Source organism: Peromyscus leucopus, chromosome 3, assembly GCF_004664715.2.
Source record: "Peromyscus leucopus breed LL Stock chromosome 3, UCI_PerLeu_2.1, whole genome shotgun sequence".
NCBI lineage: Eukaryota > Metazoa > Chordata > Mammalia > Rodentia > Cricetidae > Peromyscus > Peromyscus leucopus.
The window spans coordinates 99,488,198-99,512,858 of record NC_051065.1 but is presented as its reverse complement, the minus strand read 5'-3'; the positions used below and the strand labels follow the sequence as shown (position 1 = coordinate 99,512,858).

General features: G+C 48.6%; 1 protein-coding gene and 1 pseudogene across 1 annotated transcript; one reads left to right on the top strand and one right to left on the bottom strand.

The window, feature by feature from the left end:
- Positions 1-1,642: 1,642 nt before the first annotated feature.
- Positions 1,643-10,464, top strand: Clec4f (C-type lectin domain family 4 member F). Its single transcript, XM_037203833.1, has 7 exons — positions 1,643-1,795; positions 3,462-3,563; positions 3,870-3,944; positions 5,706-6,647; positions 8,489-8,640; positions 9,398-9,516; positions 10,098-10,464. Exons 1-7 carry the CDS (start codon positions 1,720-1,722, stop codon positions 10,246-10,248), a joined length of 1,617 nt encoding a protein of 538 aa, XP_037059728.1. The 5' UTR covers positions 1,643-1,719; the 3' UTR covers positions 10,249-10,464.
- LOC114694476 lies at positions 4,185-4,311 on the bottom strand (annotated as a pseudogene).
- Positions 10,465-24,661: the final 14,197 nt, after the last annotated feature.

Below are 24,661 nucleotides of genomic sequence, written 5' to 3'. Positions count from 1 at the left end.
TCCACTGGCCATCTCCGAGCAACAACAGGAACAAACCTCCCTCAACTCAACTCCCCAAGATAGCAGAGACCTCACAGTCTGAGAACTCTAGCCCACAGGACTGCCTCCACTTCAGAAACCAGTGACTGTTGGGTTGCCAAGGGACCCACTCTTCTGCCTCTCTTTATAGCCAATGTCACAACATTCTCTCAGTTTTGATAGTTCCCTAGAACAAGCCATAGAGCTGTATAAACACTAAGTAGACTATTAGAGTTTATTGGAAGGAATAGCCTGAGCAAATGGAAAGACATGGGACAAGGTTTAGCAGGTCCTGAGCACAGAACTGTGTCTGAGGAGTCAGGGTGGGATTGATCCCTCCTGGATTTTCTTGTTCAAGCTTTTTGTTTGTTTGTTTGAGACAGGGTCTCATGTGTTCCAGGCTGGCCTCAGACTCTCTCTGCAGCTCAGAATGACTTTGAACTTCTGGTCCTTTCCTGTGGCAGTCTCCTGAGATGGACAATCAATGGCATGTACCCCTACAGCCTCTTTAAAGGCTGCTTGGGATGGAAGCCAGGGCCTCATGAGTGCCAGGCAAACTCTTTACCAACTGAGCCACAGCCTGAGCCCTGCCGTGTGTTAGGTATTAGTGTTCTTGTGACCCCCTTGAAGTGCCCCTCACAGGGATGACTGAGAGTAGGGGAGGGGGATGGAGGCTTCTAATCACATATGATCTTTCTGGGACCAGTGGCTATCTTGAGAGAGCCCAAATCATCTCACCAACATGAGCACAGGTGTGCTCAGAGGAAGCTCATTATGAATAACCAGCGGCGCTCTGTCACTCAGGAGTCAGGGTTGCAGAAACTCTGGACCAGGATCCAGCCAAAGACAAATACAAAGCACCTCAGGTCCTTTCCTATGACTGTCTGCAACGTTCCGGAGTTCTGAACAGGCAGTCACCCACCCTTTGCCCATCCCCTAATCCTCCCCATCTCATGCACTGTTTTTGTTTGTTTGTTTTTGACACAGGGTCTAATTACATGGCCCTGGCTGCCCTCAAACTCACTTATGTAGACCAGGATGACCTCAAACTCATAGAGATCCTCCTGCCTCTGCCTCCCAAGTGTTACCTCAAGCCTCATGGAAATCAGAGGTCAATATTGTGTGTCTTCCCTATTCTCTTTCCACCCTTATTGAAAAAGAATTTCTTGCTGAACCCTGTGCTCACTGATTCAACTAGGCAGGCTGACTAGAAAATTCTAAGGATCTTCCTGCCTCTACCTTCCCTGTATCTATAGGCACGTGCTGCCATGCCCAGTTTTTGATGAGGGTGCTGGGGATCCAAACACTGGTCTTCATGCTTGTGTGGCCGGCGCTTTACTGACTGAGCCACTCCTCAGTTCCTCAAGGATGCTTCCCCTATAAGGTTGGTGCTCCCCTTTCTGGTGCCTGTCTCAGACCCCACTGAAGAGGACCGGGGAGTGTGTGGCGCAGAGGGTGGTGTGTAGGGCGCTGAGGGGGGAGGGGCAGAGAGGAAGAGGGCTGTTGGGCTCTTGGCCTCTGGTACTCCCAGAGGAGGGGCCAGTGGTGACACTGGGTTTCTGCAGAGTCAGAAGGGAGGAGGCAGGGTGGGGGAGTGGTCATGACCTCCTCAGGAGGACATAAATCAGTTGTCCCAGCTCCCACTGCTGCTGGCTCACAGGACGGACCTTTGGGGACCAGTGGCAGGAGCAGGACAAGAGGATGAAGGAGGTGGCGTTGAACAGAGATGTGGCCACGTTCTGCAAAGGCAACCAGCGTGTCTCCCTACAGGCCCGAGGTGAGGACACTTAGGGTTCTTTCCTGTACCCTGCCCTCTGAGCCCATCCTTGTCGGTCCGGACACTCATCTCACCTCCACCTGGGTCCCATAGTAAACAGGTCAGGGTACAATAAATGGGTCAGTGTAGCAGGAATCTTAAAAGTTCTTATCAATAAAATCAAGCCTGAGGCCAGTTATTGGGGTGAATGCTGGAAGGTCAGAGAGACAGAACAAGCCACAGCTATCTCACCTGGCCAGCTTCTCAGCTGGTCCTGTTTCCTCAGGTTGGAAGCCTCTGAGTCCTCAACCAGAATGAATCTCAGCTGAACTGTGCTGCTTCAAAGCCTGAAAGCTTAACCAGCCGAATGCTTCTAGTTTCTGGTCCTCATGCCTTATATACCTTTCTGCTTTCTACCATCACTCTCTGGGATTAAAGGCTGGCTTTCTGGGATTAAAGGTGTGCATCACCATGCTTGGCTGTTTCCAATGTGGCCTTGAACTCACAGAGATCCAGAGGGATTTCTATCTCTGGAATGCTAGGATTAAAGGTGTGAATGCCACCATTTTCTAGCCTTTGTATCTAGTGGCTGTCTGTTCTCTGACCCCAGATAAATTTATTAGGGTACACAATATTTTGGGGAACACAATACCACCACAGGTCAGCAGACCCGCAGAACTCTGAGAGCCCCAGCCTCCATATAGAATCTTCAGGAGACCCTCCACTGGGTACAGTAACCCGATGGGAAAAAAGAGAGTGCATTTTGAGTTCAGATGGGCCTGGTTTTGAACCCCAACTTTGCATACTGCCTACCCCTATGTCCGCTGGGGCTGGTGGTTTCTAAGGTCATTAGTGGGCGTACCCTTGGCCCTTAATCACAGTCTCTAGAAGGTAAGGACACCTGTGACAACAAGCTCTGTGAAAGGCTCCAGGAATGCAACTGTCCACCCCAGGGGGCTATAATGCTTAGGTCAGTTTGTTAACAAGACGGGTCTGGAGGTCTGGGTCCCTGCTGTGCGGGTCCCTTTCACCTCCCTCCCTCCTCCACTTTCTTCTCTCTTTCTGATCACACTTCTGTAGCCATGCCCTCTGGGGCAGGTGTTGTGTCTAGGGCCCCACTGCAGCCTCTGTGGGGTGCGAGCCCCTGATTGCTGGCTGTGACCTTGTCCACTGCAGCCTCTGTGGGGTGCGAGCCCCTGATCACTGGCTGTGACCTTGTCCACTGCAGCCTCTGTGGGGTGCGAGCCCCTGATTGCTGACTGTGACTTTGTCCACTGCAGCCTCTGTGGGGTGCGAGGCCCTGAATGCTGGCTGCTGTCTTGTCCACCGCAGCCTCTGTGGGGTGCGAGCCCCTGATTGCTGGCTGTGACCTTGTCCACTGCAGCCTCTGTGGGGTGCGAGCCCCTGATCACTGACTGTGACCTTGTCCATTGCAGCCTCTGTGGGGCACGAGCCCCTGATTGCTGGCTGTGACTGTCCACGCACCTCTGGATGTGAACCCCAATCGCTGGCTTTTGCCTTGATCACAGAGAACATTTCCTTTTCCTGCTGATAGCTCCCCTTGTGAGAAGCATGGTGGCTGTTCTCATCTCTCATGAACAAGCCAGGGTACTGTGCCAGAGACCAAGAGTCCTAGCCCTCCCAGCACCACACCCCCTGCCACCAGGCCTTGGCTTCTCCCCTGCAGGGCTGGACCCTATACCAGCTGCTCCCAGGATGCTGAGGCATGTCCAGGCCATCTTGACATTCACGGCTGTGTTCCTCTCTCTCCTGGCTCTTCTTGTGGTGGGTAAGTTCTCAGGTGACCTGAGCCACCACCGAGTCTCTGTGCCAAAGTCCCAAGGGATGCAAAGACCAGTCCTCTGGACATTTATGCTCTCAGAAGCAACAGCTTACCACCAGTCTAGGCCCAGACCTGGAACACACCCCCCACCCCCCCCCGTGCTGTGAGATGGCTCACGAGAATGGAGGCTTTCCAGAGAAACTGTGTGGGTGGTCCTTGTGCCCCTCCCTTTGTCTGGGCTCTAGTTGGTGTGGGGCAGTCTGTGGTGTCAGGGCTACAGATTGAGCTGACCCAGGAATGACTGCTTTGCAGCTTTACAGACTTGGAGAGCCACGCAGAATGAAGATCACTTGCCTCTGGAAAACAAGCTTAATCGTCAGGAGGACAGTGAGTAGTCACAGCGAGGACAGAGCTGGGGAGCCGGGCACTGGGAGCCGGGCCCTGGGAAGCCGGGCACTGGGGAGCCAGGCCATGGGGAGCCGGGCATTGGGGAGCCAGGCACTGGGAGCTGGGCCCTGGAGAACCGGGCCCTGGGTTCAGCTTCTATTGCCACATCCTAATTCCACCTCCCAACCCCCTCCTTAAAAGAAAATCTTTTAAACTTATTTTTTGATACAGGGTCTCATGCAGTCCAAGTTGGCTGCCAATAAAAAAGCTAAGGATTTGGGGAAATAGCAGAGGTCAACACACCCCAAGTGCAATGGGTGAGCCTCGTCCTGGGAAAACCACCTGCTTGATCATGGTGTCTCCCCTGTAGGCTGGGCGGTGGTAGCACACACCTTTAATTCCAGGCAGAGCCAGGTGGACCTCTGAGTTTGAGGCCAGCCTGGTCTACAGAGTGAGATACAGGACAGACACCAAATCTACACAGAGAAACCCTGTCTTGAAAAAAAAAAAAAAGCTAAGGATGACCTTGAACTTTCAATCCTTCTGCCTCTACCTCTCTAGTGCCAGGATTACAGGTGTGTGTGTTACCACGCCCAGATTAAGTGGTGCTGGGAACTGAACCCATAACCCTGTGCAAACTAAGCAACTATTCTATCAAATGAGAGATGTCTCCAAGCCCCAAATTGCTCTGTTTTAAGCACAGCTTTATTGAGGTATAATAGGTGTAAATGTTGGGCACATACTTAAAACCTACAATCTGATAAATCCTGATGAAGGTTCCTGAAACCATCTCTATGGTCAAGATGAGGAGCCAATTCACCATCTCCATCCCCCCCCCTTAACCCCCCCCCCCCAGTTTACTTGCAGCCTTGATCCCTCCCATTCCCTCCTGACTTTAACCTCAGGCAGCCACTGCTTGTCATGACTAAAGAGCAGTTTTGTTATAGAATTTCATACAAAAAGGGATTAAAAAAAAATCATGTTTTTCTTTTTAGTCCTTTTTCAGTTATATGATCTGAGAAAAATATTCTGGGTAGTGCTGGGAACTGAACCCAGGCAGAGTTTCAATTTTTCCTACTCCTTCATGTGTATGCAGCAGCCAGTTAGCACTCCATCCACCTTGTTTTTAGGCCTGCATCCTTGGGTGGTCCATCCCTGGAGTCTCAGAAGCTGCAGGGACCAGTGGGCTGCCCTAGGATCACCTGCGCTGCTTGTGGAGGTTTCTCTAATGTATACACCGTTGCAACAAACGCGTTATAAAAGCTGCTTAAGGAAGAGTTTGTCATGGCTCACAGTTTGAAGGCACAGTTCCTCATGGCCGGAAGGCACGGAAGAGAGAGTTTGAGGTAGTCAATTACATTTGCACCAGGAAGCCGAGAGCTATGGCGCTTGGTGCTCAGCTCTTGCTCTTTTTTCTTCATTCTAGGACCCCAGCCTATAGGATGGTACAGCCACATTCCACCCCCCAGCTCATGGGATGGTACAGCCACATTCCACCCCCCAGCTCATGGGATGGTACAGCCTACATTCCACTCCTCCACCCCCACCCCCCACTCCCGGCCCACGGGTTGGGTCTTTCCATCTCAGTCAAACCTCTCTGGAAACTATCTTATAGACACACCTAGAGGTTTGTCTTCTGGATGATTCTAGATCCTTCCAAGTTGATAGTATTAACAATCATAACCTGGAACATTCTGAGTTGCCATCTGAACTTCCGTACATAATGGGCTTCTGTGGGCACCTCCTGTTTCCTCTTTTCAGATCATCAACAGCTTGGCAGGATGGCAGAAAAGCAAGAGGCTACCCAGGGCTTCAGGGGCTATGTGGGGAGTTCTAGCACTTGGCAGGAGGAGCTACAGATGCTGAAGTACCAAATGGACAATGTTAGTTCTCAGGTCCAGTTGCTCGGGAACCATCTGGAGAATGCCAGTGCGGACATCCAGCAGGCAAAAGGTGTGCTCAAGGACTCTGGTTCCTTGGCTTTGGAGACCCAGGCACTGAGAAGCTCCTTGGAGTTGGCTAATGCTGATATCCATAATCTGAGAGGAGATTTGGAAAAGGCAAATGCTATGACTTCCCAGACCCAAGGTCTCTTAAAGAGCAGCACAGAACACACCAGTGCTGAACTCCTCATGCTGGGCAAAGGCCTGAAGGAAGCCCAGACTGAGATCCAGGCATTGAGGGGAAGTCTGCAGAGTTCAAATGACCTGAGCTCCCAGACCCAGAGCTTTCTCCAGCGCAGTGTGGACAACACTAGTGCTGAGATCCAGGCTGTGAGAGATCACCTGGAAAGGGCTGATGATGAAATGAGCTCATTAAAGAAAGATCTGGAAACAGTCACTGCTCAGGCTCAAAAGGCAAACGGCCACCTGGAGAAGGCAGATACCCAGATCCAGGTGTTAAAAGCTGAGCTGAAAAGCACCAGTTCCTTAAACTCCCATATCGAGGCAGTCAGTGGTCAACTGAAAGACACCACCAGGGAGTTACAGACCCTGAGAGGGGGACTGGGGGATGTTGCAGCACTGAAGTCCAAGATCCAGGCGCTACAGAGCAATCTGCAGAAGGCCAAGGCAGAGATGCAGAGCTTGAAAACAGATCTCGAGGCTACCAAAACTCTCACTGCCAAGATTCAGGAAGAACAGAGTCGCCTGGGGGCCCTGCAGGAAGCTGTGGCTTCACAGGAGCAGGCGCAGAGGAATCAGAGTAAGTGAGAGAGATGTGTGTGTGTGTGTGTGTGTGTGTGTGTGTGTGTGTGTGTGTGAATCTGGGGAGGGACAGCCTCTGGAAAGGATTCTGGCCTCTGACCCTTTAGCCTCTTTGCTTGCCTAAACATCTGGGGAGGAAGATCAGGACTTTAGGAAAAGCTAATAGTTGATTCTAGTAGCAGCCATCCTTTGACCTTTTCTCCTCCTCTTCAGTGTGTGTAATGTAGGTACAGGTTACATAGGAGTGTACATGAGTACAGAGGCCAGATTGTCTGCCTCAGTCTCTCCCCACTCAATTTGTGTTAGCATCTAGCTATTATCTCTATCTATCTATCTATCTATCTATCTATCTATCTATCTATAATCTATCCATCCATCCATCCATCCATCCATCTTTGAGACAGTTTCTTATTCCTAAGGCTTGCTATCTAACCACGGATGACCTTGAACTTCTTATCCTCCTGCCTTCACCTCCATGAGTTCTGGAACCCCAGAAGTACCGTACTGAGCCTGGGTTATGCAGTACTGTGGCCAGAACTCAGTGCTTTCTGCACAATAGGCAAACACTCTACCCACTGAGCGGCGTCCACAGCCCTCCCACATTGTTTTTGGAGACAATGTTTCTCATCAGTCCCATTAAGCTGACTGGCCAATGAGCTTAAGAGACCTGACTGTCTCCACCTCCCAACACTGATATTACAGACACACCGTGCAGCACACTGGACTTTTATGTGGGTGCTGGGAGTTGAACGAGGTCCTCACACTTGTGCAGCCATCTCCCAAGTCCTTGAACTTTTTCTTTAAGGGAAAAGTAGAGAGTATTTTAGGCTTCTGTGTTGGAGGGTCTCTGTCAGAACTGCTTCCTGCTGCCGTATAGAGGAAGCAGCCCCAGATACCACAGGGCTGTGCTCCAGTAAGACTTTCAGAGAAGAGGCTGCTAGGATGCAGTTTGCCCATCTCCGTTTCCACCTCAGACCTCAGACACACCCACAGGGCAGGCAGAACCATGCACGCATGGTGTGTGTCAAAGGGCATTTGGGAGTTGAGCAGAGAAGGAACGTGCATCTCGGCCAGTTTCCAGACCATGCTGGCTCAGCCAGGTTGGGACCACACGTTGAGAATCCCTGTTTTCCACACTCACCGTCTTTCCCTGAGACCTCAGTTCTTGTGTGGTCCTTGATGTTTCTGACTGATTGACAGTGTCTTCTTCCTGGATGGGCCAGCTGGCTCAGCAGCTGAAGTGCTTGTCACCAAGACTGACAACCTGAGTTTGCTACTCGGAACCCACACGGTGGGAAGGGAGGACTCTTCCTGCAGGCTGTCCCCTGGCTTCCACATGTGTGCTGTGCCACATGCGTGTGACGCCCTTCTAATAAATAAATTAAAAAAAAATGTAAGCTGTGCCTCCATCCTGTTCTGGCTTCTCCAGTTTGAACATTCTCACAGAGAACGTGGGTGTGTGCTGGAGTCTGTGGGTGGAGAAGAAGTCAGGAAGTGAAAGAGGTTGCCAGTCGCAGGATCGGAAGTGGACTGAAATGGCCGGTGACTGTTATGAGTGGGAGAGTGCTGTATATCAGAAAGCAGGTATTTGCAGAGAGTGCTGATGGGTGACAAAGCTGAGACTCCCCAGGAGTGACAGAGACACCTAGGTGTCTTGGAAAACTGCTTCTAGGATGGGGCCATGGGACTGGGGTGTGATGTCCCAGTCCTGCTCCAGGAGCGCTGAGCATTGGGAATTGGCAGGGCTTGTGGTCATCCAAGGTCAGACCTGGTACAGTGGAGGCCGGCTTTGGGACATCCCAGTCTGCTTCTGACTCTTCCTCCCGACCTTTGTTCTAGATCAGCTTCTGCAGCTGATCCTGCAGGGCTGGAAGGTCTTCCGTGGAAGCTTGTATTACTTTTCTCACGAGGAGAAGTCGTGGTACGAGGCTGAGGAGTTCTGTGTGTCCCAGGGAGCGCACCTGGCATCAGTGACCTCTCAGGAAGAACAGGTCAGAGCTGCGGGCCTGGGGCAGGCTGAGGAGAGGTGTATGGTCAGGGGCACACAAACTTAGCCTTCTGTCCCCCTGATGGGTGGTGGAGCTCCTCATGTCCCCATTAGGCAAGGAACACGCATTTGCTGAATCCCCAAGAGAACTCTGTACTGAGGCGGAAGCACCGCCAGCTGCTGCCAGCTGCTCAGGAAGGGAGGGAGACCTTCCAGCAGATACCAACAAGAAGGGCAGGAAAAGACACCTGCCCCACTCTTCAATCTAGGAGATGCGACTCTCTTTCTTTCTCTCAGCTCCTGCCAGCCTTCCTTTCTGGGCATCGGTCTGGATCAAAATGTTCAGTAGAAGCCTGCTGAAAAGGAGCCGCAGGCCCTCTGGGAGCTTGACTCACTCCTAAAGGAGGGGACTCTCTAAGGAAATACTGTCCTTAGAGGGGCTTCGGTTCAGGGCCTGGAAGGAACTCACCAGCCTAACAGGGGACTATGCAAGGTTCAGGTTGGTTCAACTTGCAGAACTGTTGGTTCCTTGCCATTCTCCTAGAACTTGTTACAGCTCAGCTAAGAATAAACTAGGATGAAAACTTCTGGCCCAGCAAAGCCACACCCCTTAAGACAGTCAATGAGGGAAGCTGCTCCAGGTATTGGATAAGCCATGGAAGGTTCTGGAAGCTCCTGTATTCAGAAGGGCTTCCTGCGCAGGGGTCAGGGAAGGATGGTCCGGAGAGTCAGTTCCTCACAGTCCTGCCTCCTTTGCACAGGCATTCCTGGTAAAGTCCACAAGTACTGTGTACCATTGGATCGGGCTCACTGACCAGGGTATGGGAGGCAACTGGCGCTGGGTAGATGGGACACCATTCAATCATGCCCAGAGCAAGGGGTGAGTCTAACCTCTGTTTAGCACTGTCTGGGAATTGTCTTGGGCAAGCTTTACTGTCCTATGTGTATGATCCTGTGCAGTGAGTGATAGTTGTGTGTGTGTGTGTGTGTGTGTGTGTGTGTGTGTGACATATAGAGTGTATTTGTGATGTGTGCATGAAGTGTATATGTGTGTTCATATATGTGATGTGATGTGATGAGTGTGACATATATGATGTGCAATGTTTGTAGTGTGTGATAGGACATGTAGCATGTGGACCTATGAGGCCAGAAGAACAGCATCAGGAAATAACAGGCCCTGGGGCTGGCAGGCCAGTTGTCATCTTGTTTTTCTGATGTCATCTGTTCATCTGTCTCCTGCTTACTTGACCCGGGGCCCTTTCGATGGAGAGCCTCCGAGTGTGATTTCTGTGGAGGATGCCCCTGCAGACCCTGGATGATCTGTAACAGAGGGAGGGCAGCCTCAGCAGGGTCACTCTGAGGGCTCCTCCGGCCCCAGTCCTGCCCCCATCTGAGGTCTTTCTTTATGCATGGGAAAGGAATCCTGCTTTCTCCAGCAGAGTAAGGCCATGTTGCTTCCAGGTTTTGGGCAAAAAATCAGCCCGACAACTGGAGACACACGAATGGAGAGTTTGAAGACTGCGTCCACATGCAGCAGCTGTGGAATGACATACTCTGTGGGGCCACCTACCCCTGGGTGTGCAAGAAGCCCATAGGTCAGGCTGTGGCCTGAATGGGCCCCAGCTGAGTCCCAGAGCCTTGGACTCGCCCCGGGCTTCTTGTGTCCGGTGCTGCCCCTTGTTTAACCATTTCATGCTTGCCTCTGGTGGCCCCTCCAGCGAGATGGCTTCTTAAAGATAAGCCTGCGTGCTTGTGCCCCCTTGGCACCCCGACATCCCTGCCCTGTCAGGTCTTCAATAAACACTCACTGAATGGAAGAAACTTGGTACCTGTTTTCCCGTGGCTGCCTTCATCCTCGCGTCTCCCAGGACCGGCCCTCCTTCCCCTCAGGGTCTTTCTGTTCTTCCGGGCACACTTTCCACAGGTTTTGCAGTCAGCAATAGGGGTTCCCCAAGAACTGCAGGACCTTCTTAAGTCACCCCAGGTGTTACATGGGTTTCTTTCGGGTGCAGATGGGGTCCTGTTTCTCCCCCTTGTCCCCTGGAGGTGGGTGGGGTCTCTACCCTCTTGCTCATCTTGCTAATCTTTACAGGGATTCTATGTTCTGCTCACCTTAGGATGAGAACCTCAATAGCTCTCCGTTGGTGTCTGTGGAACACAAGGAATCCCATGCAAGTTTCTGGATCTCTGTCTGTCTGTCTCTCTCTCTGGCTTCTTCATACTCTGCCCGCAAGTTGTAATGAACTCTCTCTTTCCTCAGTGTGGATAGAATGCCATACCTTGGTTAATACTCTTTCCCCTGCTCTGTGGAAGAACTTTCAGAAAGAAAGCCAGGGAGGCCACAGGTTCCCCATCTGCTTCCCAGCTCCCTAACTTGGCCCAAAGTTTTAGTCTGCCTGTTGTCCAGTATCCGGAAATAGTGGTTTCTTGTATGATAGTATGATGAGTTTTTTAGTTGTTTATGGCAAAAGGGCTCCTCCAGCTACGTCCAGAACTGGAAATCTGGGGGCTGGAGGAAGGGCTCCGTGGTTAAGAGTGAGTACTGCTCTTGTAGAGGACACTAGTTCAGTCCCCAGAACGCTTGTCAGCAAGCTAACAACTGCCTGTAACTTCAACTCCAGAGAGTTCATGCCCTCTTTTGGCCTCCGTGGGCACTGCACTCATGTGCACATACCCCTACACAGATGCATGCACATACACATAATTAAAAATAAAGTAAGTATTACAAGAGAAGTGGAATTTGTTAAGTCTGTTATTATTTTTTTACTGAACAGAACTTTATCTTGTTCATATTCATTTTTAACATTTTTTTGTTTATTTCTTCTTCCTCCTCATCCTCTTCCTCCTTTTTCTTTGTGTGAGCATGTGTGTGTGTGTGTGTGTGTGTGTGTGTGTGTGTGTGTGTATGTGTGGTCATAGGAGCCAAGTGGCTCTATGTTTTATTTTATTTTATTATTATTAAGAATTCATACAATATATTCTGATCATAGTCCCTTCCCTCATTTCCTCCAGATTGTCCCCATCTTTCCACCCAACTCCATGCCTTCTTTCCCTTTCTCTTTAGAAAACAACCAGGCAAGTAAAAACAAGAAAACAGATTTAAAAAACAATGAACAAGCACAAGAAACACACACACACACACACACACACACACACACACACACACACACACACATGAGAGAGAGAGAGAGAGAGAGAGAGAGAGAGAGAGAGAGAGAGAGAGAGAGAGAGAGAGACCCATAAAAATACAAAATTGGAAACTATAATACATAAGCAAAAACCAGTAAGGTAAAAAATACCCCCAAAAAATCAACATGAGACAAAAAACAAAAAACAAAAAACAAAAAACAACAAAAAAAACCCTACCAAAACCCCATTGAGTTCATCTTTGTTGGCCACCTATGACATGCAGCCTACCCTTAAGTGTAGTGTGTGTACCCAGTGAGACTCCATTGGAGAAAATTGATTTTTCCCTTGTAAGTGTTGTCAGTTGGAGACAGCTTCTCGGTTCGGCATGGCAGCCCGTGTCCACTTCCCTCTCTCAGTGCTGGGACCCCATCTGGCTTGAACCTGTGCAGGTCCTGTGCGTGCTGCCCTGTCTCTGTGTTCATATGTGCGTCAGTCCTGTAGTGTCTGGGAGACAGTTTCCATGGTGAGATCCACCCCCTCTGGCTCTTACAATCCGCCTGCCTTCTCTCCAAATTGTTTCCTGAGCTCCAAGGGGAGAGACTTGATGGAGCCATCCAATTTAGGACTGAGTGTTCCAAGATCTCTTCACTCTATGCATATTGTCCAGTTGTGGGTCTCTGTATTCGTTCCCATCTATGCAGGAGGAGGCTTCTCTGATGATGTCTGAGTGAGGCGCTGACCTATGAGTCTATCAGAATATCATTAGGAGTCATTTTATTGCTTTCTTTCTTTTTCTTCCTTCCTTCCTTCCTTCCCTCCCTCCCTCCCTCCCTCTCTCCGTCCCCCTCTCTCCCTCCCTCCCCCTCTTTCTTTCTTTTTTTTCTTTCTTTCTTCCTTCCTTCCTTCCTTCCTTCCTTCCTTCCTTCCTTCCTTCCTTCCTTCCTTCCTTCCTTCCTTTCTTTCTTTCTTTCTTTCTTTCTTTCTTTCTTTCTTTCTTTCTTTCTTTCTTTCTTTTAGCAGAACAACAGTATTTGGGTTTCCCTCAGGCCTATGTCCTATCTAGTTTCTTGGTCACCTGAGCAGTGTCAGGCAAGGGTTTCATCTCATGGAGTGGGACATAAATCCATTGAGAGATGAGTTGGTTACTCCTGAATGCTGGAAGATCAGAGAAGCAGAACAAGCCACAGCTTCCTTACCTCGACAGTTCCTCAGCTGATCCTGTTTCCTCAGACTGGAAGTCTCTGAGTCCTCATCCAGAATGAATCTCAGCTGAACTGCTGCTCAAAACCTAAAAGCTTAACCAGCCAAATGCTTCTAGTTTCTGGTCCTTATGCCTTATATATCTTTCTGCTTTTTCCATCTTTCCCTGGGATTAAAGGCGTGTGTCACCATGCCTGGCTATTTCCAGTGTGGCCTTGAACTCACAGAGGCTAGGATTAAAGGTGTGAGTGCCACCATTTTCTAGCCTCTGTATCTAGTGGCTGTTCCATTCTCTGATCCCAGATAAGTTTATTAGGGTGCACAATATTTTGGGGAACACAATACCACCACAGACTACCTTTTAGTACCATGAACACTAGTCAGTAGCAACAAAGACTCTAGTTAGGCTCCAGCCTAACTTCTCTGGGTTCAAGGAGTTATGTATTACCTTCATCAACAGGACTTTACCACCAGTTTGTAGAGTTCAACGAACAGCCTTGGCAATAGCTTGAGATGTTTGGGGACTTCCTTTGGTCAATGACTGGAGTAGATGTGGCTCGTTCCTGGCACTGGGAGGTCCACTTGGAGGGAAGATACCTAGGTGGGGCATGGCCTCCCCTGTTATTTGGTGACTCCATTTTTATGTATATATTTGAAGCAGCTTCTGCTGTGGTAGGTTCCCAGTGGCCCTCAAATGGCCTTTAGCTTTTGCTGTCCCTCCCTGCATTGCCGCCTTTACTCGTCTCTTGGCCCCCCCCCCTTGTTTAATCATCTTGTCCCAGACTCCCCCATCTCCCCCATAGCTGTATATTCTATTTCCTCTTCCTTGAGCAATCTTCTCCCTCTCCTAGTTGCTTACTTTATACTTAAGCTCTGTGGTTATATGGATTGTAGCACTCCTACTGAAGGCTAATATATAAGCCACGTGTAAGAGAATACATACCATATTGTCTTTTCGGGTCTGGGTTACCTCACTCTAGTTGAGTTTTTCTAGCTCGATTCCATTTACCTGCAAATTCATGAGTTTTCAAAAACTTTCCATTGTGTAAATGTACTACATTTTCCTGATTCACTCATCTGTTGATGGACATCTATCTAGGCTGCTTCTGATTTCTGGCTATTGTAAATAGGGCAGCAATGAACACGGATGAATGAATGTCTCTGTAGTGGAATGTTGAGTCCTTTGGCTATATGCCTAAGAATGGTATAGTTTGAAGTTGAGGTAGATCTATTCTCAGCTTCTCGAGGACTTCCACACTGGTTTCCATAGTGGCTATACCAGCAATGGATAAGTGTTCCTTTTCCCTCACATCCTTGCCAGCATGAGCTGTCATTTGTTTTATTGATCTTGGCCATTCTGACTGGTACAAGGTGAAATCTAAGAGTAGTTTTGAATCACATTTCCCAGATGACTAAGGATGTTGAAAATCTCTTTAATTATTTCTCAGTCATTTGTGTCTCATCTTTTGAGAACATTGTTTAATTCTGTATCCCATTTAAATGGTTATTTGTCTTCCTGATGTTCACTTTTTTTTTTAGTTCGTTGTGTCTTTTAGATATTAAGACTTTATTGGATATGTAGTTGGTAAAGATCTCTTCCCATTCTGTAGCCTCTCATTTTTCCTGAATGATGGTGTCCCTTGTTATATAGAAGCTTTTCATTTTCACGAGGTCTGCTTATTGCTGTTCTTAGTACCTGTGCTATCAGTGTCCTGTTCAGAGAGTCTTTTCCTGTGATAATGAGTTCAAGACTAGTCCCCATTTTCTCTTCTATTAGATTAAGGGTATCTGGTCTTATGTTGAGGTCCTTGATCCATTTGGGTTTGAGTTTTATGCATGGTGATAACTGTAGATCTGTTTCTATTTTGTGAAATAATTTGAGGAGTATTGATTATTATTAATTCTTCTTTGAAGGTCTGGTAGAATTCTTCCCTGAATCCATTTGACCCTTGGCTTTTTTTGTTAGGAGACTTTTAATTACTACTTCTATTTCACTAGGAGTCATGGGTCTGTTTAAATGGATTTAACTTTGGTAGGTCATATACCCATTTCTTTGTTGCTTCTTAGTTTTCTATCAGTAGGACTACATTTCATTTAGCACTTTTCCAGTTAAGTAGTTTTCACTCTTTCAAAAAGTCCATCTCAAGTATCACGTTCACGAGGCTGTTTCTGCACTTCTGATTTCATGCCAATGGGCTCTTCTTATACTGGAATCACACTGTTCTAATTATTGCAGTTTTATTGTCTGATAGGGAACATGACACTTAAAAGCTATTTGTGTGTTTACATGAGGTGTGATATATCCAAAGTATGTGCATGTGTATGTACCCTAAAAGTATGTCAGGAGTCATCTTCTGTCATTCTTTGTTCCTCAAGACCAGGTCTCTCACTAAAGCTGGGACTTAGAAATCACTCCTAAGTAGGTTTCAGAACCTATCAAAATTCTAATGAAGTTTTCATTATTTTGAGACATGATAGAAAGAGAAAATTACAGGGACCTTGGTAGGGACAGGAGCCTCTCATCCAGGAGTCTGGTTGAAGCCTTTTTTCAGGCTAGTTGAGGATCAAGAAATGGAACATAATTATCATTTGCTTATGATCTCCCTTATGACCTGCTGTACACCTGCAGCTCTCTAGAAATCCCATGAAAATTCCCCTTGATAATGAAAGGACATATTCAATCCCCATGGTGGAAGCTTAGTGGCTCCTGGTTCTGTTTATCAGCCTGGAATCCCATCCAAGCCACCCTGTAATCTCACTTACAAAAAAGGGAAAGGAAAGGTAACATTTTAGCCATCCTTTGAGATGGAACCTGAACCACCACTTACTTGTGACTCTTGCTTGAGGAATCCATATCCACACTTGGGTATGTTTCTGTTTCCCCAGACTGTCTCTTTCTTCTAACTCCTGTGCTTACAAATCTATGTTGAAAATGTATTTCAAAGATGGCAAATTCCTCTTTGGGACACCCCATGCCAGTGTATTTATCAGTTTTAATAAACCCAATTCTGCTTCCCACTGGCTTACCCTGACTTGGCTTTCTGTGGCAAAGCCAAGAATCCTGAGATGAATCCCTAAAAGATGAAGGGACCTCCTCAGGTTGCTGTAGGTGGCTGTGGCACTGTGCTTCTGTCTCTCCTGCTGTTGACATTATTTTAACACAATAGGAACATTTAACACAATTGGCCTTTCTCGGGAGATGAGGTATTGGTGCAGTTTTGAACAGTCATGATTTCTTTTTCTTTTGAGGTAGGTCTCACTGTGTCGTGCAAGGATGTCGTCCAAGTTTTCCTGGCCCAGCCTCCTGAGGACTGGGTGTAGACATGAGCCACTACACCTGGCTATGGTATTCTTTTAATATTTTGTCACGTCTGTAGCCATAGTAAAATGGCTTGTTTGTCTGTCTCTGTGCACATAATGGTTTACAACAATATTCTAATGAGAAATAATTACTCACAATGTTATACATACGTGTATATATAATATACTTTGATCATATGCCCCCTCTCCCAGTATCCTTTTATTTCCCTTTCCCACTTGATAGCTTCTTCTCTTCTCCTAATTTTGTATTTTTAAATTAGGGTTGCTTGTATGCATGTGGGTGTGGGGTTCTTTCCTGGATCATGGGCAACTTACCAGTAGCTTCACCCCTGGAGAAAAATGACTTCCCATTCTCCAGCAGTCATTAGCTACCAAGAGCTCCTCAGCAATGGACAGGGCATCACAAACCCCTCTCCCATCTATGCCAGAACTCTGAATGGCTTGATCCTGTGTCGATCTTGTGCAGACAGTCACGGCTGCTGTTAGTCAGTTCATGAGTACAGTGGTCTTGCCAACTCCAGATGCCAGCATTGGGCAGTCCCCTCCCCATTCTCTGACTCATAGATTCTCTCCAGCCCCGCTTCCCCTGTGTTCCCTGAGTCTTGATGGGTGGGGGATGGTGGTGGAGATGCAGATGTTTTCTTTAGGCTTGAGCACTCAGTACTCACTTCTCAGTAGCTATTACATTTTCCTTGTACACCCTTCCATTCTTTGTTTTAGGGTTTCCCAGCTTCATAGCCTCAGAGGCCAGTATTAAATAATGTCCTGCTTTGAGGAAATTTTCTGAGCACATGAACAATTTTTTATAGTTGTTTCAACAGCACATTGTTTAAGTTTAGCTTTTGTAATGCAAATTATCCTACCTCCTTATTTATGCTTTCTTTACTCAAGCTAGGAATTTATGTGAATTTAAAAAAGATTCATTTATCTTTTCAATATATGTATATGTGTTTGTGTGTGGTTATGTGCCCATTTGAGGAATATTCACTGTGTGTCTTCTATGGGCCAAGTACTTTCCTAAGTTTTAGGTACTCAACAGTGAACCAATACCACAATCCCAGTTTTCACAGGGCCAGTCCTCTGGCAGGGAGGAGGGGAGAGGGAGTTAGACATAAGCTCATAGGAAAGACCCTGTGAGCTAGAGATCTGGGGTGCTGGTGTGCTGGAGTACAAGAAGCCACGCATCACTCTAACCACCCACTGTCAAAAGACAGAAAGGCAATCTGGGCATGATGGTGCACTCCTTTAATCCCAGGACTCAGGATGCAGAAGCAGCAGATCTCTGTGAGTTCGAAGCCAGCCTGGTGCACATAGTGAATTCCAGGACAGCCAGGGCTATGTAGACAGACTCTGTTAAAAAAAAAAAAAAAAGACAATTGTGCGGAGGGAGGACAGGATTGTTGATAATTTCCCAGGGTCAGTGCTCAGGCCCAGGCTGGCTACTTCTCCTCCAGAGCTTGACAGAGGCAGAGGGGTGAAGTTCTCCACAGACTGACTGGAGCCTTCTGAGGAGACAGAGATCCTCAGCTGGTTTGGGGGAAGTGAGCACCCCGTCACCCTGGAGTGCATGTCCACCCATCTGTCCTGTGGGAACTCCATACAGCTGCTGTCTGTGGCGTGGATTGCTTGGGGGTACTAACAGGCTGCGGCAATACCCAGCACATGTGTTGGTACCCCAGGGCCCCCAGCCTGGAGCTCACCATTGACAGAAGGTGGGCTTCTACAAATTGCCGAGAGAGCACGACTCTAAAAGAGAAAAGCTGTAGACCTCACAGTTGGTTTTCTGGGATGAGGAGCAGTTTCTTAGTCAAGAGAGTGAGCACTATGAAGGAATACGTCATAGCATTAAACAAAAAATTGTTTTTGTGTGTGTTGCTGTGCTTGTAGAGGTCAAAGGTCAGCTCTGTGAAGTGGGTTCCCTTGTTCCCTTTCCCTGGGTTCCGGGAGTTGAACTCAGGTCCAGATTGCACAGGAAGTGCCTTTGCCCACTGAGCCATCTTGCCAGCTCTGTGACATATGATGAGGGAGGCCAGCAGAGAAAAGGAAATACGAAGTAACTCAGGCCTCCAGCAAGTCATCCCCACACTCTGTGCTGCAAATTTGTGTACATTCAATCCTAGAAATTAGCTCTACTGCCCCTGCCTGAGTGCCTGGGTGGACAACACACCCGTTAGCGGTGTCTTCCGTCTTCACAGCCTTCAGTTATAACAGCCGGTACTAGTGGTTCTTCAGGGGGCCACAGGCAACTCCTCATGCAGTTCAAATGCCACCAACCCTAGGAACCCCAATCCAAGCTCGAAGCCTCAGTGACAATCAGAGGGGAGGGAAGAGCCTGGGCTGCATGTGGGAGATGGGGAGCCCCATGAACCTTAGAAGAGGGAGGACCCTGTGGCTCTCCTGCTGTAGAACGAGCTTTGATCTGCAGCGTCCACGGCACAGTTCTGTCTCCCCCACTACACCTCGGTCCCCAGTGTGCATTTGTGTGGGCAAGTGTGTACACGTGCATGTGTGCAGATGTGGCGGGCGTGAGATAACCATGGGTGCCAGTCCTCAGGCACCTACTACCTTTTGTCTGAGACAGTCTCTCACTGGCGTAACTGCCGTGCGGGCCAGGCTAGCTGAAAGCTCCAGCTGTCCTGTCTCTGCCCTCATCCTCCCATCCTTAGGATTGAAGACACGGAACCTGGCTTTTCTGTGGACTTCAGAGATCCAAACCGACGTCTCCAGGCCCCTGAGGTTGAGCACTCTACTGACTGAGCCAGCTTCCCATTGCCTTCTGAGTCTCCCCAAAGTCCTGCCTTTCTTCTCATCCTGTTTGAGTCTCCAACAGATCCCAGGACTGGCAGTCTGGGCTCTCCTCGGGTTGGCCCATGTGCACCTTTCTCACACCTCTGAAAAGGTCACCTGAACTGAGTCATGTCCCCCAGCAATTCCTCTCAATGCTCTGAGAGCCTCCTGCACATGCGCTCTGGCCACCTTCTGCCTGGGCCCTCTCCATCTGTCTGGAAAATAGCAGAACTCCTACATTATCTGGTTTAGAACCATCTTTGCTATCAGAGCCTCAGTTTACCTCATGGGCCGTGCCAGGCAAGAGGGGTGGGTACAGCTCCACCTTGGCCTTTGTAGGTAGAAGAGCAGCTTCCTGTGTCTGTTTCCTCCTCTATGGCATGGCAGCGGCTAGAGAAGACCCTCTTAGGGCTAATGTGGGAATTGGAGCCACTGCATAGAACCCTGGACAAGCACTCCATAGTGACAGGGTGGTCACTTCCCCCAAACCAGCTGAGGATCTCTGTCTCCTCAGAAGGCTCCAGTCAGTCTGTGGAGAACTTCACCCCTCTGCCTCTGTCAAGCTCTGGAGGAGAAGTAGCCAGCCTGGGCCTGAGCATTGACCCTGGGAAATTATCAACAATCCTGTCTCCCTTCGCCCAATTGCCTTTTTTTTTTTTTTTTTTTTTTTTTTAACAGAGTCTGTCTACATAGCCCAGCTGGTCCTACTTGGGAGCTGAAGACAGAAGGATCAGGAGTTCAAACTCATCCTCCATGACAGCAAGTTAAAGGCCAGTCTAGACTGCATGAGACCCTCTCTCTAAAAGACAAGTTACTGTATAGGATGAGTTTAGAATCAAGTTTTCCACATAGATCCCACCGTCCACGTGTGCAGTGCTCACTGTGTTTTCACATAGATCACACCGTCCACGTGTGCAGTGCTCACTGTGTTTCCCACATAGATCCCACCGTCCATGTGTGCAGTGCTCACTGTGTTTCCCACATAGATCCCACCGTCCACGTGTGCAGTGCTCACTGTGTTTCCACATAGATCCCACTGTCCACATGTGCAGTGCTCACTGTGTTTCCCACATAGATCCCACCATCCATGTGTGCAGTGCTCACTGTGTTTCCCACATAGATCCCACTGTCCACGTGTGCAGTGCTCACTGTGTTTCCCACATAGATCCCACTGTCCACGTGTGCAGAGCTCACTGTGTTTCCCACATAGATCCCACCATCCACGTGTGCAGTGCTCACTGTGTTTCCACATAGATCCCACTGTCCACGTGTGCAGTGCTCACTGTGTTTCCACATAGATCACACTGTCCACGTGTGCAGTGCTCACTCTGTTTCCACATAGATCACACTGTCCACGTGTGCAGTGCTCACTGTGTATCCACATAGATCCCACCATCCACGTGTGCAGTGCTCACTGTGTTTCCCACATAGATCCCACTGTCCACGTGTGCAGTACTCACTGTGTTTCCCACATAGATCCCACCATCCATGTGTGCAGAGCTCACTGTGTTTCCCACATAGATCCCACCATCCACGTGTGCAGTGCTCACTGTGTTTCCCACATAGATCCCACTGTCCACGTGTGCAGTGCTCACTGTGTTTCCCACATAGATCCCACTGTCCACGTGTGCAGTGCTCACTGTGTTTCCCACATAGATCCCACCTTCCATGTGTGCAATGCTCACTGTGTTTCCCACATAGATCCCACTGTCCACGTGTGCAGTGCTCACTGTGTTTCCACATAGATCCACACTGCAGTCCACTGTGATGTGCAGAGCTCACTGTGTTTCCACATAGATCCCACCGTCCACGTGTGCAGTGCTCACTGTGTTTCCCACATAGATCCCACCATCCATGTGTGCAGTGCTCACTGTGTTTCCCACATAGATCCCACCATCCATGTGTGCAGTGCTCACTGTGTTTCCACATAGATCCCACTGTCCATGTGTACAGTGCTCACTGTGTTTCCCACATAGATCCGACCAGTCCACATGTGCAGTGCTCACTGTGTTTCCCACACAGATCCCACTGTCCACCTGTGCAGAGCTCACTGTGGTGAAGATGGGTTTCCTGATTCCCTACTCACTCCAAGGAGAGTTCTCTCTAGCCTGGCCCTCAGCAGATGGGGAGATGATGCTTCAGAGCTTTAGAATGTGCACAAAGTTTAGTCCAGACTTCTCTGGCCCTGTCCTCTGCTGTGGCTCCCATCCTGCCTGAGTGGCAGCTCCTCTGTGGCCAAAGCACACACAGGGCTCTGCACTGGCATTGTCTTGTGGCTCGTGGCTCTGAAGGCCCACGTGGAGAACAAGAAGTGTTTGTCCTGAGGGTCCTTGTGAGGAAATGACCTTTGACTGTTCCCTAGGGAGGAACTGTGGTCAGTGCCTGTGTGTCTGTTCTCCTTCTCTGTTTCTGCTGGAGATGCACTTTTGACCACTGTGAAGCCTATGGTGGTGTGGCCCAGACAGTCACCCCAGTTTGCATGAGGTGAAGGTGCAGGAAGGGAGCCAGGGAGAGCAGAAGGTTGACTCTTTACTGCATTCCTTCCAACTCCCTGAGTGAAAAAGCAGCTTTCCCAATTTTATCTCATTTTTTAAAAAATTATTTTCTCCAGAGGTGTGGTTTGACCTGTCTGTGACTCCAGGATACTAGAGTCTGAGGCAGGAGGATGACTTGTGCCCAGAAATTCAAACCTACTTTATGCAGTGCATGAGGAAATCTCACATAAAAAAATTTAAAAACAGTTAAAATAGTTTGAAAAATATAATGAAAGTGGTAAGTCAGTCAGGAAGAGAAAGAAGTTGCAACAAGTAGCCAGTGTGAGAGCTGAACAAGGGGGCCCCACACCAGGGAGCATGGCGGCTCTTTGCAGCCTGTGGTTTTGTCTAAGGATGGAACCCAGGACTTCATCAGTGTTAGGCAAGAGGTTTACTGCTGAGAACTTCTGGGAGCTTTATATAAGTGTTTACAGAGTGTGTAAATGTGTGTTTGTACCTATGTGTATACATTTGCATACATCCACGATCTCAGGCCCATGAAGTCAGAACCTTGGGCACAGGCACCTCAGCATGTGTATGTGAAAGAAAACAACACTCGCTTCCAGCTTGTGGGCCAACCTGAGTCCTGGTGCTGTGACCCAGTGTTCACAATCAGTACCTGGGGCTTCTAGGGGTTGCCAACAGGAAACACACAGGCCTGGAGCACTGAGGCCTGATATCTGCAGGTGGTGGATCCTCCTGGGCCCTGCCCTCCTCCTGATCCCCACAGTCACATCTCTGTCTTCCTTCTGCCTTTTGCAGCCGAAGTGGGACAGGTGTAAGTCTCCTTGATTGTACAGTCTGACCCTCCACACGTCTTGTTCTTCATGGGACCCTGCCAAGGCCTCCTGCAAGTGTAAGGAAGATGTAAGGTCTTAGATCATGGACCTGCTTGTGTTCCAGCTGGAACCTAGATCATTCTCTTCCCCACAGCATGTCCTGACACACAGTGAGTCCCTCCCTGGCCTTCTGAACTCAAGGAGAAGGTGCAGAGGGTCTAAGACCCTTTGACCTTGGATCTGTGAACATCTGGTCTAGTCCCATAATGCACTGAAGTCACGAGTGCAATAGCCTTGTCATATCCAGAAGACAGCATCTCACAGCACCCCTCCCCACCCTCCAGCTCGTACTTTCTTTTTATTGCCTCTTCACCAATGCGCCCTGAGTGATGTCACAGCACGGACGTCTCCTGTAGAGCTGAGCACTCAACTGCCACTTATTCTCTGCATTTTGACAAGTTAGAGTTATTTATTATGAGCGGATTTTGAGACAGGTCTTCACTGCACGCTCAGGCTGGCTTGCAACTCAGAATCCTCCTGTCTCTTCCTCCCAAGCGCTGGGATTGCACCTTTGATAACTGCTCTAACTGTGGAGCTTTAAAAAAGCTGCAAAAAGGGGGCTGGAGAGATGGCTCAGTGGTGGAGAGCACTGGCTGCTTTTCCAGAGGACCCAGGTTCAATTCCCAGCAACTACATGGCAAATCACAACTGTCTGTAACTCCAGTTCCAGGATCCGACTCCATCACACAGACAAATGTGCACATAAAAAAAGCTGCAAAGAGACAGAAGAATCCTGCAAAGAAAACATGCCGCAAACTATGTTATTTCATAGTGCTGGAATTATGTCTGATTGTTGGGACAAACGTTTATATTCAAATTACATATACACATATAAATCATATTTATGGTTAAAACCTAGATTGTACCAACATTGACTGAAAACAGAAAATTCAGGAGCAGGGACAAACTCTAAAGAGAGAACCAACTGCAAAATGACAAGAAGGTCCCGGCGGCACTCAACGTTCAGTTACGCCAATGAACTAAAAAGAAAGAGGAGAAGCATCCAGAGGCACAGGAAGAAGCCCCACTGCTTTAGGCCAGCCTGTGGTTGACAGTGAGACCCTGTCTCAAAAAAGACCCCACACAATTAAATGCACACAGAAAGATGGAACCATGATCGCCCTGGTTATATAAGACGTGCAGCAAAGGCACCCAGGCAGCATGTGGAAACGCAGTCACCTAGACTTTCACTGGCCGTTCTTCACAAAGGACTTGGCTGGACTCGTTCTGAGCTTCCTGCCATGTGTTCACAAGGACTAACAATATGGGGAAACAATATGGTGTTTGTGTTGTCTAATGCCGGGGGAAAGAATCCGCAGAAACCCTCAGTTCTTGCTTGGTGTGATTCATTCACTCAGCACAGAAAGTCTAAGAAGCTGAGGTCATTGGGGTTAGGGCTGGGGCTGGGGAGAGGGGCTGGGGCTGGGCTGGAGAACAGTGTTTCATGATTACAGGATGTACTTGAGGAGGAGGAACTATATTTAGGCACAATGAGTAAGCATTACAGTTCCATTCCTGTCTCCAATGCCTTTTGTTTGTGTCTGCATGAGTATGTGGGTACATGCAGGTAAATGTGCTGGTGTGTACATGTATGTAAAGGCCAATGGTCAACCTTGAGTGTCCTTCCTCAGGAGCCACCCAACTTGCTTTCTGAGACATGTCTCTGATTGACCTGGACCTCCCTGAACTGGGTAAGAACTTTGTTGACTTAGCCATCTTCCCCAGTCCTGTGTCTTTGTCTCTGCAAAGGGTTTCATTATATAACCTAGGCTGGCTTTGAACTCATGATCCTCTTGCCTCAGTCTCAAAATCCCAACCTCCGTTTGCAACAGCAAGTAAAAACCATGTAATTAGGAAACCATTAGCTTCCCTCTCAAGATCACCCATGAAGGAAGGGCAGACTTTACATCAGCATAAGGTAGAAGCCAATGAATTCCCAAAGAAAATAAAAATGTTAAATACAGAGTTCTGGGGATGAAGAGAAGTCTTGGTGCTTTAGAGCATGTGCTATGCAAGCATGTGGACCAGAGTTCAGATATCAGCACTTCCTTAACAATCACTGTGTCCTATGTGCACCTGTAAGCCGAGCCCTGACCGAGATGGAGACAGAAGAGCTGTGAGACTTGCTGACTTCCAGCCTAGCAGAAAGACACAGGAGCTCCAAGATCCAGGAGAGAGCCTGCCTTAAAGGAAGTTCCTCAAAGGAACAGGGAAA

Excerpts from the sequence above, each read along its gene's own strand:
- Clec4f (XM_037203833.1), top strand. The coding sequence starts at position 1,720 with ATGAAGGAGGTGGCGTTGAACAGAGATGTGGCCACGTTCTGCAAAGGC. Across the intron at positions 3,564-3,869 it reads CCTGGCTCTTCTTGTGGTGG|CTTTACAGACTTGGAGAGCC; the intron begins GTAAGTTCTCAG and ends ACTGCTTTGCAG. Across the intron at positions 9,517-10,097 it reads AATCATGCCCAGAGCAAGGG|GTTTTGGGCAAAAAATCAGC; the intron begins GTGAGTCTAACC and ends TGTTGCTTCCAG.